At 61.8% G+C, this 15535-nt stretch overlaps 1 protein-coding gene across 1 annotated transcript; it reads left to right on the top strand.

Moving 5' to 3' along the window:
* The first annotated feature begins 4076 nt into the window (after positions 1-4076).
* Positions 4077-12351, top strand: BCAM (basal cell adhesion molecule (Lutheran blood group)). The gene is made up of 13 exons (XM_047079325.1): positions 4077-4158; positions 6266-6387; positions 6973-7201; positions 7291-7361; positions 7577-7673; positions 7765-7947; positions 8412-8548; positions 8902-9058; positions 11075-11190; positions 11299-11440; positions 11632-11768; positions 11955-12099; positions 12203-12351. Exons 1-13 carry the CDS (start codon positions 4077-4079, stop codon positions 12349-12351), a joined length of 1767 nt encoding a protein of 588 aa, XP_046935281.1.
* Positions 12352-15535: the final 3184 nt, after the last annotated feature.

Below are 15535 nucleotides of genomic sequence, written 5' to 3'. Positions count from 1 at the left end.
GATTACTTGAAGATAAATAAATAGAAAACATTTTTTTTTTAAGTTCTTATCTAAACTTTCCCTGCACAGCTAACTCTTGTTGTCCAACCCAAAATGCACACACAGTGACCTCCAAGACAACACAGACTCCCGATAGTTCCATCCTCCAGACGCAAATCTGGAATGACGGGGGAATCACCATTGCCCTCCAAACATATCCTGATCCCGTGTTGCCCAAGCTGTGAACTAGTTTAAAGTGGACCATCACACAGTGTGTGTACAATGATGGGCACACTCGTCCCCCTTATCCACGAGGGGGACGGTTCCAAGACCCCGACCGGATGCCTGCAACCACAGAGGGTATCGAACAGCAGCCACACTTCATGTTTTTGACTAGCGACTTAGTGCGTGGATGTCTGGACAAACCTGCGATACAGTCTAATTCACAAGCTAGGTACACGAAGATATGAGCAACACCTAACGACGAAAAAGAACAGTGAAAACAATCTACGGTGATCAAAGTTACGTGACTGTGGTCTCTCCCTGGGAATACCTTCTGTACTGTAGTCGCGCCCTTCTTGCGATGACGGGAGACGATGAAAGGCCCGCGGAATAAGCTGAAGCGAGGGGAATGACTTAAGCGTGAGGACATAAACTTGGGCTACACCTGCCCTTCCTAAATGGACTTCAAAAGGAGAATCATCTGCTTCCAGGGCCACTGTTGAGGGCAAGCAACCTGGAAAGGGAAGCTGAGGATGGGGGAGGGGGGAGGGGCTGCAGAGGAAAAATGAGGCTTGTTAATGACAACGCGTAAGTGGTGACACCGGGGGCACCTGGGAGGCTCAGTCCGTTGCACGTCAGACTCTTTCTCGATTTCGGCTCAGGTCATGAACCCAAGGTCACGGGAGGGAGCCTCGTGTCGGGCTCTCTCTGCACCACTCCCCCCCCCCCCCGCTCTCTCCCTAAAACAAAATGAAATGAATAAAATGTGGGGGTGCCTGGGTAGCTCGGTCGGTTAAGCGGCCAACTCTCCCATTTCGGCTCAGGTCATGACCTCAACAGTTTGTGAGTTCGAGCCCGGCATCGGGCTCTGCACTCACAGCACAGAGCCTGCTTGGGATTTCTCTCTCTCTCTCTCTCTCTTTCTCTCAAAAATAAATAAACATTTAAAAAATTAAATAACTATGCCACTGAATTTCCAAAGTGTACCAATTTTTTTTTACTGTGCTTCAAATACATAGAAAAAAAATAGTTATAAAAAATAAATAAATAAATATGAAATGTGTACTATATACACATGAGACAGGAAGGATGGGACTGGGAAATTCGTTTATTCCATTCGTATTTACTCTGTTCCTCCTGCCAAGCACTGTTCTAGGTGCTGGAGATTCAGTGGTAAACAGAACAAAGTTTCGGTTCTCTTAGGGCTTATGTTCTACGCAAGACAAACAATAAAACATAAGCATGTTGCATCAGTGCTATGGAGGGAAAATGTAGTAAGATAAGGGAAATGAGGAATGGCTGGGATAGCAGGAATTGCTATTTGAAATAAGATGGTCAAGGGAAACTGATGAGGGTGATGTTGGAGAAGAGCTCTGAAGCCAGCAAAGGAGGGAGCTGTGTGGACAAGAATGTCCCGGCAGAGGGAGGAGCAAGTGCAAAGGTCCTGAGGCCAGCACACGGCTGGCATCGGAGGAATGGCACGGAAGCAAAGTGGCCAGCGTGGCAAGAGCAGAGCTAGCAAAGGGGAAGAGAAAGAACGATGGGGTCAGGGAGGTACCAAGGATTGAGGACCTGGTGAGCCATGGAGTAGACTTTAGCTTTTACTTTGGGAGGAACCCTGGAATGATTCTGAGCAGAAGAGTGATGTGGGTTGACTCCCATTTTAACGGGATCCCTCCGGCTGTTTTGTGGGAAGAAATTGTAGGGGATGAGGGCAGATGACGTTAGGGTACCCGTTTCCGCAGGTCTGTGAGGGACTGTGGCTGGTATTTATGCCTTCCCTCCCTCATTCACACTCCACACCAGTCCTTCTCTCCACCTAGACCCTTGGCTGGTTGGATTCTTGAGGAAGATGGACTGATGAGAGGGTGCCTACTAGGGTCCAGCCCAAGCAACAGGGGCACGAGCGGGAGCCAGAAGAGCTGGGGAGTGGGTGTCGGGGGGTCGCAGTGTGTGAGCTGGTCCCAGGGAGCCCTTGAAGGTGTATTTGTCCAGGAGTGAGTGTGATTTTTTTTTTAATGTTTATTTCTTTTTGAGAAAAAGAGAGAGAGAGAGAGACAGAGCACGAACGGGGGAAGGGCAGAGAAGAGACGGAAACACAGAACCTGAAGCAGGCTCCAGGCTGTCAGCACAGAGCTCAACACGGGGCTCAACACGGGACTTGGCACGGGGCTCGGCACGGGGCTCGAACCCACAAACCGCGAGATCTTGACCTGAGCCAAAGTCAGATGCTTAACCGACTGAGCCACCCAGGCACCCCATGTCCATGAGTGACTTTGTATCATGTGTCCTGCGGTGATCCAGTGGGCCTGTGTGCTCCTGCCTTTTGAGCCCTGCAAACCTTCCCTGAGCACCTGCTCTGTGTCTGGCCTTATGCTGGGGACACAGCAGTGACCAACAGAGACCGCCCCGACCCTGCCCTCATGGATTGACAGTCCAGTGAGGGGACAGCTGAATCCCCAGAGTGGTGGTCATCTCCAGGATGACCCAGAGTGTGCAGGACTGGGGTGGGGGAGCCCAGGGGGTTGTGGGAGCCCTTGATCCAGCCAGGGAGCGCGGAGGGCATCCCGGAGGAGGCAATGGTGTGACTAATACTAAAGGGTCTCTTCTGCCGGTGTAACGGTTGCTCTCCTGTATCACCAAAGAAGAAAGTAGCACCTTGACCAGTCTGACCAACAACTCCCAAGCTGACCTGTAATTGAAGCCTTCCTTCCGTGTCTGATGGGCAAAGGCATCTTACCAGTGACCACTCCCCCCCCATTCTGACCAGTGTCCAGGGCTAGCTACTCCCTATATAACCAGTGACATTTCTCCCGCCCCCCAACCCCCACCCCCAGAGGATTTTGCCCCAGTCAGACCTGGCTTGTGAGAAGCTTTAGACAGTCTGATCTGTGACCCCCCATCTGACCTGTGACCCTTCCAACCCACAGCTCTGCTCTTCCCTCCTCCCCTCAGGTGCCCTAGCCTGCTCCCCTCCCCCTCTCACCTGCTCCCTCCAGCCTAATTCTCCTGCCCTGCCCCCCAAGGTTGTGAGGGAGTGAAGGGGAGAGGAAGGGAGGAAGGAGGGTGGCATTCCTGGGATTCCCTGGATGGGGAGAAGAGAGGGAGGGCCCTACGGAGTGGAGGAGAGCCCAGGAAAGAGCACCCCACAGCACTCGCTCTCCCCACCCCTCCCCCCATCATCACAGAGACCCGGGCTGAACTGAGGTTTGAAGGCCGTGAAATTTAAGAGATTGAACTGATGGGTTCCAGGCCACTGGTCAGACAGGAAAGCAGCCCCTAGCACGGGCTCCAGGGAAGAGCCTCACCAGGAACCCTGGAGGAAGCTGCTCTAGGCCACCGATCAGGCGGGGCACCGCTGGTTGTACTGCGAGAGGGGAGTGCAAGCCCCCGGTCATGCTGGGAACCACCGGTTACCCTGGGAGAGGCCAGTGCAGGCCACTCACTGGTCGTGCGGGGTCAGCTGGGTAAAATCAACTGGGCAAGCCCCGGTCACCTGCCGTGATGACCCCTGGTCCGAATTAGGGGGGGATGGCGGCCGCAGCGGGGTGGTGAGGTCACAGCCCAGGACACTGGTTAGACTGGTCGGTCAGGCCACCGCCGCGGGCACCGGTCAGCCCGAGCCAGGCAGCCCAGAGCTTGGGGGCAGAGGGAGCCCCGCTCCGGGCCCGGGCCGGGCGCTGGGAGGTCCGCTCCGGGCAGTGGGAGGTCTTGGCGGGGCGCCCGGGTTTGAGGTGGGGGGGACTCAAGGGGGGGGGCTCGGGTGGGCGGGGCGGGGCGGGGCTGCCAGGGGCGGGGCCTGATCCCTCCCAGCCCCGCGGCCGCCGCCGGAGCCGCAGCCCGGGCAATCGCCGCCCGCTGCCGCCGCCGCGAACATGGAGCCCCCGGACGCCCGGGCCGGGGCGCGCAGGGCCCCCAGGCTGCTGGTGCTCGCGCTCCTGCTGGGGGCGCACCCAGGTACGGCCGGGGCAGAGAGCAGGGAGCCGCTGGGGGCGGCCCCCGGGGACCCCGGGAAAGGGAAGGGGGAAGGGGATCTCCTCGACCCCAGGAAGCCAAACGTGGGAGCCCCGGGGAGGAGGGATACGGCAGCACGGGGGATACCCTTCCCAACGAGCGAGCTGGGGACGGCCCGGCGGAGGGGCTGGGCAGACGCCGGCAGGCAGCGGGTTAGTCACCACCTGAGAAGCCAGCCCCCTCCGCGCTCGGGACCAAGGAGCGAAGGGGCCCTCAGCCCCTGGAATCGGAGTCCCGGGACTCCTGCTTCCTCAGACCCAAAGGTCCAGGCCTCCGGTGGCCGGAGTGGCTTCCCCAGGACACAGGAGACCAAAACCCCAGGGCTTCCCTCTGAAAGGTTCTCAAGTTTTGCGAGGGTCGGGGACCTTCCAGCTAGATCGCAGGGAACCACATGCGTTTGAGGCTTCCCCCGATCTGGACTCAGAGCCAGGCTCTAAAGAACTCCCCTCCCTCGCGGAAGGGCTGGAGCGCTGGCCCTGGGCGGTGACGGCGGAACAGTGTTTCCGAGTGACCGTGCCCTCTTCCTGGGGCCCAGATAAATCCACACACCTGCGTGGTGGTGGGATGGGGAGGAGGCCTTGAGGGGCTGGCAGCCAGGGACAGAGAGATGGGAGAAATTAGGGAAGAGAGATCTCTCCATCCTCCTGTCTGTTGCTCAGACTAGCCCCAGGCACCAGCCTGGCCCCACACCCCTCCCCTGGGACAGGCCTGGGCCAGAGGTGGGTGCCTGGGAATCCAGGCCCCTGGCACAAGCATGGCAAATAGTGGGTCCCCAGGGGCAGGGCTGGGTCAAGCTGGGCGGGGAAGGAAAGGGAGGTTCTCAGAAGTGAGAGCTGATGCCAGGATGCCAGCCCAGAGGGTGAGAGAGCATGGTTTCCCCAATGGGAACAGCTCTGTCTGCCAGGATCCTGGGGCAGGAGTCCAGCCGCCCCCACTCCCGCTCCCTTCTCCCTCAGGACCCGCCATCCTGGGCCTCACCGCTCGCCTAATCGGAGGGGACACACCTTATCCCCTTCCCTGCTCGGCAAAGAGGCAGAGGGGCCAAGGGGTGGGTAGGGGGATCTGGTGCCAGGCCGGGCAGGTCTGGGCCAGCCTGTCCCTCCCACATTCCTGAAACCTGCCCAGCCCTGTCCCCCCTGACCGCCCCCACACACCCATTCTGCCTCAGCTGCAGCCCCGGCCCCCGACTCCTGACAGAGACCCAGGGGCTGAGAGAGACGGAGACAGACTGTCAGGCTGACAGAGAGACAGAGACTGTGGGGCTAGAGATGGAGACCCAGAGTGAGAGACACACAGGCAGAGGTGGAGAGGCACAGATCCCTGGCGACGTGCCAGGCCCTGCGCAGGGTGCTGGAGGCCAAGGGATGAGCCAGAGCTGGCCCTGCCCTTGGGGGGCGGCTGGTCTAGTGGAAAGCACAAGGACAGGTGCGGTCTTACCCCAGGAGGATTGGATAGAAGCAGCCAGGGCCCTGTGTGGCCCGGGGGTGGAGCCCGTAGTCCTGTGGAGAGAGATGGAGACAAATGCTGATGGGAGGGAGGAGGGGCTGGGGTCCTGGACCCTGGGTCTGAGGGAGGAGGGCACTGGGAGCCAGGACTCCTGGGTCTGAGGGAGGAGGGCACTGGGAGCCAGGACTCCTGAGTCTGAGGGAGGAGGGAGCCAGGACTCCTGGGTCTGAGGGAGGAGGGCACTGGGAGCCAGGACTCCTGGGTCTGAGGGAGGAGGGCACTGGGAGCCAGGACTCCTGGGTCTGAGGGAGGAGGGCACTGGGAGCCAGGACTCCTGGGTCTGAGGGAGGAGGGCACTGGGAGCCAGGACTCCTGGGTCTGAGGGAGGACGGCACTGGGAGCCAGGACTCCTGGGTCTGAGGGAGGAGGGCACTGGGAGCCAGGACTCCTGGGTCTGAGGGAGGAGGGCACTGGGAGCCAGGACTCCTGGGTCTGAGGGAGGAGGGCACTGGGAGCCAGGACTCCTGGGACCTGGGGGAGGAGGGGCTCTGTCTGGAGGGCTGTCCCCAACAGAGGCAGAAAGAGCTCAGTGGCTCTCCTGTAGGTGCCCAGGCCGAGGTCCACTTATCCGTGCCTTCCCTGGTGGAGGTGATGAAAGGGGAGCCCGTCGCCCTGAACTGCACCCCCCTGGGGGCCCACGACCATTTTGTGCTGGAATGGTTCCTGGTGAGTGCTGCAGGCTGGAGGCCAGAGGGTGGCCAAGGGGCCTGGGGGTCAGGGCACCACAGGGCTGCAAACGTGCATTCCCTCCTCAGAGCCCAAAGGACCTAAGGGCTCCATCCAGCTGCCTTTCCATTTTACAGATGGGGAAATTGAGACCCCGCCAGGGGAAGGACACTCCAAGGTCCCCTGGTGTCTGGGCACAGCTGAGACTAGAAAGAAGACGCCCCGTTCAGAGCGCAGGCTCCAGAGAGAGACCATTCAGAGACAGACAAGGAGATAGCGGGAGACCCCAGGGGTGCAGGACTAGAAGGAGAGAGGAAAAAAGAGGAGATAAGAGGCAGAGACACAGGGCTGGAGGGGGAGACAGAGAGAGGAAGAGAGATAAGAACAGAGTGTGATGGAGAACAAGGGACCTGGACCTAGAGAGAGGAAACCGACACGCAGGCCAGGGAACAGGGGACCGGAGGGAGGTGACAAGAGGAGGCAGGTGACCCAGAGAGCAGCAGATGGAAAAGGTCGTGGAGAGAGATAAAGAGACACTGGGGGAGGCAGGCCAGGCGGCCTGGAGCTGAGCCCCCCCGCCCACAGGCAGACCGCTCTGGGGTCCGCCACCGCCTGGCCTCGGCCGAGCTGCAGGGCTCCAAGCTGCAGGGCACGGTGCACGACTCTCGGGGCCGCAGCCCCCCGTACCAGCTGGACACCCGGGGGCGCCTGGTGCTGACCGAGGCCCAGGTGGGCGACGAGCAGAACTATGTGTGCGTGGTGAAGGCGGGCGCGGCGGGCAGCGCCGAGGCCACCACGCGGCTCCACATGTTCGGTGAGTGTCTGCGGGCCCCCCCCCCACAGAAGAGGCGGGTGGGCGAGAGCCCAGGAGAGGGGCTCCTGACCCAACCGTCTCCCCCACAGCAAAACCAGAGGCCACCGAGGTCTCCCCCAACAAAGGGATCCTGTCTGTGGTGGATGACTTTGCCCAGGAGGTACCTCGGGCTGGACCTCAATTCCAGGGTCGGGGACGGGGGGGGACGGGGGTGAGGGGGCTGGGAGGTGGGGGAGGTTTGCACTCCTGCATCCTGGGGGAGGAGAGGGCTGGGGAACCCAGACTCCTGTATCCGGAGCGAGGAGAAGTCCCCAGGAAAGAGGGTCCCCCCCGCACCGACCTCAGGGCCCAGGGCCACGCCTGTGTCTGCCTTAGATCGCCACCTGCAACAGCCGGAACGGGAACCCGGCCCCCCAGATCACGTGGTACCGGAACGGGCAGCGGCTGGAGGTGCCCATGGAGGTGAACTCAGGTGAGCGGGCGCGGGAGCCCAGCTGGACGCGGGACGGCGCCGGGTGGTGGCGGGGGGCTGGCTGACCCGCCGCCTCCTCCCTCTCTGCCAGCCGGCTACATGACCAGCCGCACGGTGCGGGAGGCCTCAGGCCTGCAGTCTCTCACCAGCACCCTCTACCTGCGGCTCCACAAGGCCGACCGGGACGCCAGCTTCCATTGCTCCGTGCGCTACCACCTGCCCGCGGGCCAGCACGGCCACCTGGACAGCCCTGCCTTCCGCCTCACCCTGCACTGTGAGTCCAGGCGGGTCCCCACCTCCCGGCCGCGGCCCCCTCACCTCCCTGAGGCCTGGCCCCGCAAGCCCTCCCGGCACCACCCCCCCTCCTGACCTCTGACCGCCTCGAGTGCCCGGAGGCCCACAGAGCCTCGCACCCGAACCACGCCCCACCCTCTCACACCAGCTCGGGGTCCCGGAATCCCGCACGGACCTGTCGCCCACGCCGACCTCTGACCCTTGACCTGCACTCTCAGCTCAGCTCCACCTCTGACCTCTCTGGTCGCTGATCTCAGAATAAGCGGGAACCTGAGCTATGACAGATGTGACCTCTACCCTTTGACCGACCGCAGCCTTCCCCTGGGCTGGGGCCTGACCTCTCTCCCCTAACCCAGCCCTTGCCTTTTACCCTTGACCTCACCTACCTTCGACCCTGACCGTGAGTCTGCCCTGACCCGTCTTCCCCTTTGCCCTTTCTCTTAGATCCCACGGAACACGTGCATTTCTGGGTGGACAGCCCCTCCACCACCGAGGGCTGGGTACGCGAGGGGGACTCCGTCCAGCTGTTTTGCCGGGGGGACGGCAGCCCCAACCCGGAATACACATTCTTCCGCCTTCAGGTGACTCACCCCGTCGTTCCTTTGGAAGTCCTGGCCCCTGACCTCTGTGACATATTGGCCCCCGCCAACTTCTGACCTTTCACCTGGGTGGCCCCCGGCTTAGCGAGGCGCCTGCCTCACAGGACCTCTGAGCCCTGACTTGAGAGAGTCCTAACTCAGCTCGATACCCAGCCGGGGTGGCCCCTGGCCTGGCAGGGCCTCTGCCCCCTTGCTTGAGTGGGCTCCGATCTAGCGCGATGCTAACCCGGTGACCCCCGACTCTGACCCGGTTGACCCCGACCCAGCATGACCCCCGCCCCCACCCCCGGACCAGGGCGGCTCCTGAGCCGGTTTCCTCATCCCTGGTCACCCAGGACAAGCAGGAGGACGTGCTGAAAACAAATCTTGAGGGGAACTTGACCCTGGAGGGGGTTCAGCGGGGCCAGAGCGGGACCTACGGCTGCAGGGTGGAGGACTACGACGCCGCTGAGGACGCGGAGCTCTCCAAAACCCTGGAGCTGCGCGTGGCCTGTGAGCGTCCCGGGGGGCCGGGCAGGGGGACCCCGGCACCAGCGGCCTCCTCGCCCTCACCCCCACACAGCCCCGCCGGCAGCCCTTCCCACTTCTGGGGTCCTCGTCCCGGTCTGGATGGTCCCCTCTGCCCCCTGGGTGCCCCAGCCCCAGCCCCAGCCCCCTCCAGTCTCCCATACGAAGCGGCCAGAGAGCTCTCTCCAAAGCACACACCTGATATCCCCCCACTCTGAACCGGCCGTGGCTCCCGAGTGCCCCGATCCACCCCGGCCTTCAAGGCCCACCTGGCCGGCCGCGCCTTTGGCTGACCCATCTCCCCACCAAGGCAGTCTCCTCATCCCAGCCGAGCTCCTCTCGTCGTTTCCAGGTTAACACCCCTGCTTTCTACCATCCACTTTCCAGCCTTCTAGAAAGCCTTCTGGGTCGCCTTGCACCTGAGCGCTGTGCAAAGGCCCTGCTCCTCCTTGGCCCTCCTTCCGCCTCCTTTCCTGGGGCTAGACCCCGTGACCAGGGTTGGGGAGACATCTATGAACGAGACAGCCCAGCCCCCACCTTCACAGAGATCTCGGTCGAGTAGGGGAGACAGGTGGTGAATGCTGAACAAGGTGCTTTGAGTAGCGATGGAGCCCCTATAGGGACTGACGCAGAGTGAGGGGATGAGGGACTGGCCAGGCGAGCGGGGACTGTTCTAGATGGAGGATGATGCAGGCTCCGTCAGTCTCCGTCCCCAGGAAGCAGATTCGCATTCAGAGAGCTGCAGGCAGGAGGTTTATGGGAAGCGCCTTGGGATCCCCACCGATGGAGGCTGGAGTGGAGGCTGGGGAGGGCACGGAAGCAGGACCGGGCAGAGGCAGAAGACTGGTCTCAGTTGTAGTCTAAAGGTCTCAGTCGGCCCTGCAGGGTGCCGGGGAAGCTGGGATGGCCCCACTTGGGGGTAAGGGAGCTGGGCCTTTATAACCCCACACCAACCGGGCATTGCACGTGGCCTGCCCTAGGAAGGGGGCATGACCTTGAGCGAGGGGCTCTCCGCAGCTGAGGCAGTTCCCAGAGAGGGCTGACAGCTGAGGGCTGACAGCTGACATCCTTCTCAACAGCTGGGGGAGAACAAATCCTTCAGCGCTAGAGGGGAAATCTCAGTGTCCGCCACGGGGGGACAGAGAGGCCTCCCTGAGAAGGGGCCGTTTGGGAAAACCAAAGAATGGGATCAGAAACTCGAAGAGCCGGAAGAGGAGCTCCCAGGCCGGGGGAACAGCAGGTGCGAAGGCCCCGAGGCAGGACCCAACAGGGCGTACTGGAGAGAAACCAAGAGAGTAGGGTAGCTGGTGTTTGGGACAAAGGTTGGGGGGGGGGGTAGGGGCGTGCGGTGAGAAGTGAGGTTGAGGAGGTAGGTAGAGGTCAGACCAAGCAGGATCCTGGCGGCTTTATCAAAGAATTTGGCCTCTATATACTGGGTAACCACTTCAAGATTTCACACGGAGGGCAGGGCTGACGGGTGTGTGGTTCGAAAAGATCCGTCTGGCAGCTCAGGGGAGGAAGCCTGGCCAGCGGGGACACCGGCGAGGAGGTGGCTGCAAGGTGGTCCGGGCAGTCGGACCCGGACGTCAGAGACGGAGAGAAGTGGGAAGGTCCATTTTGAAGGCAGGGCAGACAGGGGCTCGATGAAAAGATGGGTAGAGGGGTTTGGGTGGTCAATCCGAGAAGGAACACCTTGCCACCACCCCCACCCCCCCCCCACCGGTCATGCATTAACTGTGGGCCCAGTCATCGGCTCTGGAAGAAGGTGGCTGAGATGGGGCCTGTGTTTTGGAGTTAGATGTGGGCTCAAGGCTTGGCCTGGATGGGAGCCTGGAAAGTCCGTGGAGAGAGAGAGAGAAAACAAGGAGAAACACCTGACAAGCTCTTCTTCTGGTCGTGCACTCACATCTGCGCCCCCCACCCCCACCCAGTCGCCCTAGAGAGCCCCTAAGCCGAGTGGGTGAGGGTCTGGGGAAGGTGACAGTCTGTCCCCCCCTCCAGACCTGGACCCCCTTGAGCTCAGCACCAGGGAGGAACTTTCCTTACCCTTGGGCAACAGCACAGCCGTGAACTGCTCCGTGCAAGGTCTGCCCACGCCTGCCCTGCGCTGGACCAAGGTGAGAGAGAAAGGAGCCCCGCGGCCTGGGGACCCTCAGCCTGCACCCTCTCCCGTCTCTCGACCCCTCCCTCACACCCGCCTGGCCGCCTCCTCCTCTCCCTGCCAGGACTCAATCCCCCTGGGGAACGGCCCCACGCTCTCTCTGAGCTCCATCACCTTCGATTCTGCGGGCACCTACATCTGTGAGGCCTCCATGCCCACCGTCCCCCTCCTCAGCCGCGCCCAGAGCTTCAAGCTGCTGGTCCAAGGTTCGGGATGGGGCAGCTTTGGTGGGGGACAGCGGGCGGGCGGCTGTGGGGGTGGGGGAGCAGGACAAATGAGACGGGTCCACGGCCGGTGCCTCTGTCTTCTGTTCCTGTCCCCTCTGTCCTTGTCTTTCTCTCCCCCTCCTTCCCCTTCTCCGATGCGCCTCCCGCTCTCCCCCCACCGCCACCCACAGGGCCACCAGAATTAAGGGCAGAAGAGACCCAGCCCAGGAGTGAGGGCAGCTGGAGGGAAGGAGATGAAGTCAGGCTGGTCTGCTCTGCCCGCGGCTACCCGGAGCCCAAACTCAGCTGGAGCCAACTGGGGGGCAGTGTAAGGGACCTTCCCCCCCCCCATCCCGAGCCCTGCGGGGCCCAGGCGCCCTCCCCCAAGCCCCTTGGGGAACCCTGCCCTCTCCCCAGTCGTGGCCAGCCACTCCCCGGGGGGCTGGCCGTCTTCACCTCTGCCCGCACCCGAGCCCTTGAGCCCACGGGCCGGGGCTGACCCAAGCCTCCACAGCCAGCAGAGCCGGCCCCCGGAGGGCAGGGCTGGGTGAGCAGCTCCCTGACCCTGAAGGTGACCAGTGCCCTGAGCAGAGATGGGGTCTCCTGTGAGGCCTCCAACCCCCACGGGAACGCCCTGCACGTGTTTCACTTCGGCTCTGGTGAGGAACTTGGGGGGGGGGGCGGGTTGTGCGTAGGACCCTGGCGGGGGGACAGACAGGGCACCGCTGGCTGACCCCCTCCTCCTCCGTCCTGTCCCTGCAGTGGCGCCCCAGACTTCCCAGGCCGGAGTGGCTGTCATGGCCGTGGCCGTCAGCGTGGGCCTCCTGCTCCTTGTCGTTGCTGCCTTTTATTGCATGAGACGCAAGGGTCGCCCCGGCTGCTGCCGGCAGGGGGAAAAGGGGGCTCCGTGAGTGGCCCGCAACCCTGGAATTGACTTCTGTGACCCGACCCCACCCCTGCACCCGACTCTGACTTCGCCTCCACCTGAACCCCGAACCCAGCCCACGTGGCCAGCCTCAGCTCCCTCCTGTCCTCAACCCCAGACCCAAACACATCCCCGGCCCTGACCCCAACCCCGACCCGCATCTCATATTCAACCCCAGACAGCCCCAACCCCAAACCCGGTTTGTAGCCAACCTCAACCTCTCCAACCCTCAGCGCCAGTCCCCGCCACACCCCTAACCTAACTCTGAAGCCCGGTGTCTCCCTCAACTGCATCTCCGGCCCCTCCCCTCCATGCTTCCCTCGTTCCCATCCCCCCCTTTTTTTTAAGTTTATTTGTTTTGAGAGAGAGAGAGAGAGAGATTGTGAGCAGGGGAGGGGCAGAGAGAGAGGGAGAGAGAGAGGATCCCAAGCAGGCTCCGCACTGCCAGGGCCGAGCCCGACACGGGGCTCGATCTCACGAACCGTGGGGCTCACGACCTGAGCTGAAACCAAGACTGAGTCGCTTAACCGACCTGGTTCCCAGGCTCCCCACCTCATTCCCATTCCTAACTGATTTCGTCTCTATCTAACCTCTCCTGAGCCTGAGCTCACGGCCACCCTCCGCTCCAATCCGTAGCCACCTCCAGACCCATCTCCAACTCCTACCGCGACCTACCCACCCGTCCCTAACCCCAAAGCCTTTACCACCCCCCCCACCCCATCCCCCAAGGCCATCCCAACCGGAAGAGCCCCATCCTCAGTCCTTCCCCCAGGCGTGACCGCCTCCAACGTGCCGTCTCCTCTCCCAGGCCACCTGGGGAGCCAGAGCTGAGCCACTCAGGGTCGGAGCGGCCTGAGCAGACGGGTCTTCTCACAGGAGGCGCCTCTGGAGGAGCCAGGCATGGCAGCGGGGGCTTCGGAGATGAGGTGGGTGAGGGCCTGGGCACCCTGATGGCGGGTGGGGGGAGCTGCGGGGGAGGCGGGGAGGGGTGGAACGGCCCTCGTGAGCACAGGCGCAGGCTGACCTCTCTACCTCGTCCCCAGTGCTGAGCCCAAGGGCCTCCGGGAGGCTGCACTAGACCCGACATCAGAGAATCGGCGTCAGAGAACCAGGCCTGCTCACGCCTCCGCCCGCCCCCACCTTCCCACTTCTCCCCGGCCCTCCCTTCCCTTCCTTCCTCTGCAGGCTGGGCAGGGACCTACAGCAGCCACTGCTGCGGGGAGGGAGGGAGGGGCGGTGGGGAGGAGGGGACCTTCCTCCAGGGAATGTGACTCTCAGGCCCCAGAATAGCTCCTGGACCCAAGCCCGGGACCTGGCCCGGGACAGGACGAGGCTCCGAGGCTCCAAGGCTCTGAGGGTCGGCCGGCTCGGGCGAGTTTTACCTCCCGCCCCCGTTACCGGTCCCCCACCCCACCTGACGTCCTACTGCGTAGTCCGACACTGGATCCGGGCCCCTGCCCCCACCCCAGCTCCCATCATCTGTGGACGCTGGAGTCCGGAATAAATGCTGTCTGTCACATCACGCCAGGCTGTGGGCAGAGCCTCCTGTGGGGGACGAGACGGGAAGGGGGCGCAGGTGACACTCCCTGCCCCCACCCTCCTTGCAAGACCTGGGAGAAGTCTGATGTCACGGAGAAAGAATAAGAAAGAGGGTGGAAGAGTGAGGCGCCAAGGGTCCAGAGGGCGCTGAGAACCGGCGCCCTCTTGGAGGATGGGGTGCTCTTCCCATAAGGAAAATTCTCAAGTCTGTCTTGCAGAGCCCAAGGGAATTGAAGCTGCAGGATGGGGGGGAGCTGTGGAGGGGATGGAATTAGGGTGGAGCCGCGCCCTCCGGGGGAGGCATGGTGTTTGCAACGGAGGGTTCCCTAGGGAAGGAGGGGTGGCTTAGAGGAACCCACAGAAGGGTTTCCGGGGCAGAGAAGAGAGATAGCAAAAACAGTGAGGCCGGTTAGACTCCCTGAGGCTAAGGAAGAGCGATTTGAGAGAGAGATGGAAAGAAGGGGAGGTGGGGAAGGGGGTGGACCGCAGAAGCTCAGAGGAGATAAGAGCGAGACAGAGATCTGGGGAGAGAGAGGCAGAGACGGACAAACAGGGACAAGGAGAGCCAGAGAACTGGGACTCAAAGACAAGTACCGCCAGAAAGGGAAAGAAAACAAGGCCGAAAGGAGCAGCTGAGAAGCAGCGGGAGGGGGGTGGGAGATGGGTATGTGTGACCTTGGCCGAGGGGCCACCTCCCGGAGCCCATCAAATGGAGATCAGTCACATCTGGCCAGTGGAGGGCCACCATAAGGCATGCGCATGCCGGGAGGTCTCTGCCCTCTGGCCTCCAGTCTCGGGCAAGTGGTTCTGCTTCTCTGTCCTCAGTTTGCTCATCCACAAAATGGACAAAGTGGGGTCCATCACCGTGGGAAACTGGCGAGCTGCTATGGGAGTCTCCTGGTAGGCGACCGAGCAGCACGCCGGGGTCCCCCGGTACAGAAGAGCTCACCGGCCTAATTAAGATGCTCAGATCCCACTGTTAATTGAATCAGCTTAAAACAAATGAGAGAAGCTGGAGAGAAGAGGTGGGTTAACACACTTAGATCAGGACACGAGTGATCAAAGGTCCCCACCACCTGAGTTCTGGGACACACACGGCTCTGAAATCGTGTCTCACGGCATGGCTCTGATGCCCACGGTGGAGGGCGAACCAGGGGGTTCTGCACCCAAAAGGGTGTCAGGGCCACGTGGGGGCAAACGCCCCCAGCCACGACTGTAGCTGTTTGAAAACCTGCTTGCCAGCCATGGCTTTTGCCTCCATGGCTTGGGCACAGGCGTCAGGGAACAAAGCTGGGGGTCACCAACAAGAAGCGCCTATGGACACACAGACACTTGGGGCTGCCTCGACCCTTCCATCCTTCCCATCTGTATTGAAATCATTTTTGTGCAGGTTTCTTTTTTCTTTAAGTCGGCTCCCACGCCCAAGGTGGGGCTTGAACTCACCACCCTGAGATCAAGAGTTGCGAGTTCTACCAACTGAGCCAGCCAGACGCCCCTATGTTCAATCCATACTGTCACTGCAGAGCTTGATAACAGGGCTTGAACTCACCAACCGTGAGATCAGGACTTGAGCCGAAATCAAGAGTGGACGCTCAACTGACTGAGCCATCCCCCCTGGCGCCCCTGTGAGT

Source organism: Lynx rufus, unplaced genomic scaffold (assembly GCF_022079265.1).
Source record: "Lynx rufus isolate CCGP_SWC_20201006 ecotype Redwood Valley unplaced genomic scaffold, mLynRuf1.p SCAF_16, whole genome shotgun sequence".
NCBI classification, from domain to species: domain Eukaryota; kingdom Metazoa; phylum Chordata; class Mammalia; order Carnivora; family Felidae; genus Lynx; species Lynx rufus.
The sequence above is the reverse complement of the archived record's forward strand: the minus strand, read 5'-3'. Positions and strand labels throughout refer to the sequence as shown.

Coding starts and splice junctions, on each gene's coding strand:
- BCAM (XM_047079325.1), top strand. CDS start 4,077: ATGGAGCCCCCGGACGCCCGGGCCGGGGCGCGCAGGGCCCCCAGGCTG. Junction 8,549..8,901: donor ACACATTCTTCCGCCTTCAG/GTGACTCACCCC, acceptor CTGGTCACCCAG/GACAAGCAGGAGGACGTGCT. Junction 11,441..11,631: donor CTTCAAGCTGCTGGTCCAAG/GTTCGGGATGGG, acceptor CGCCACCCACAG/GGCCACCAGAATTAAGGGCA.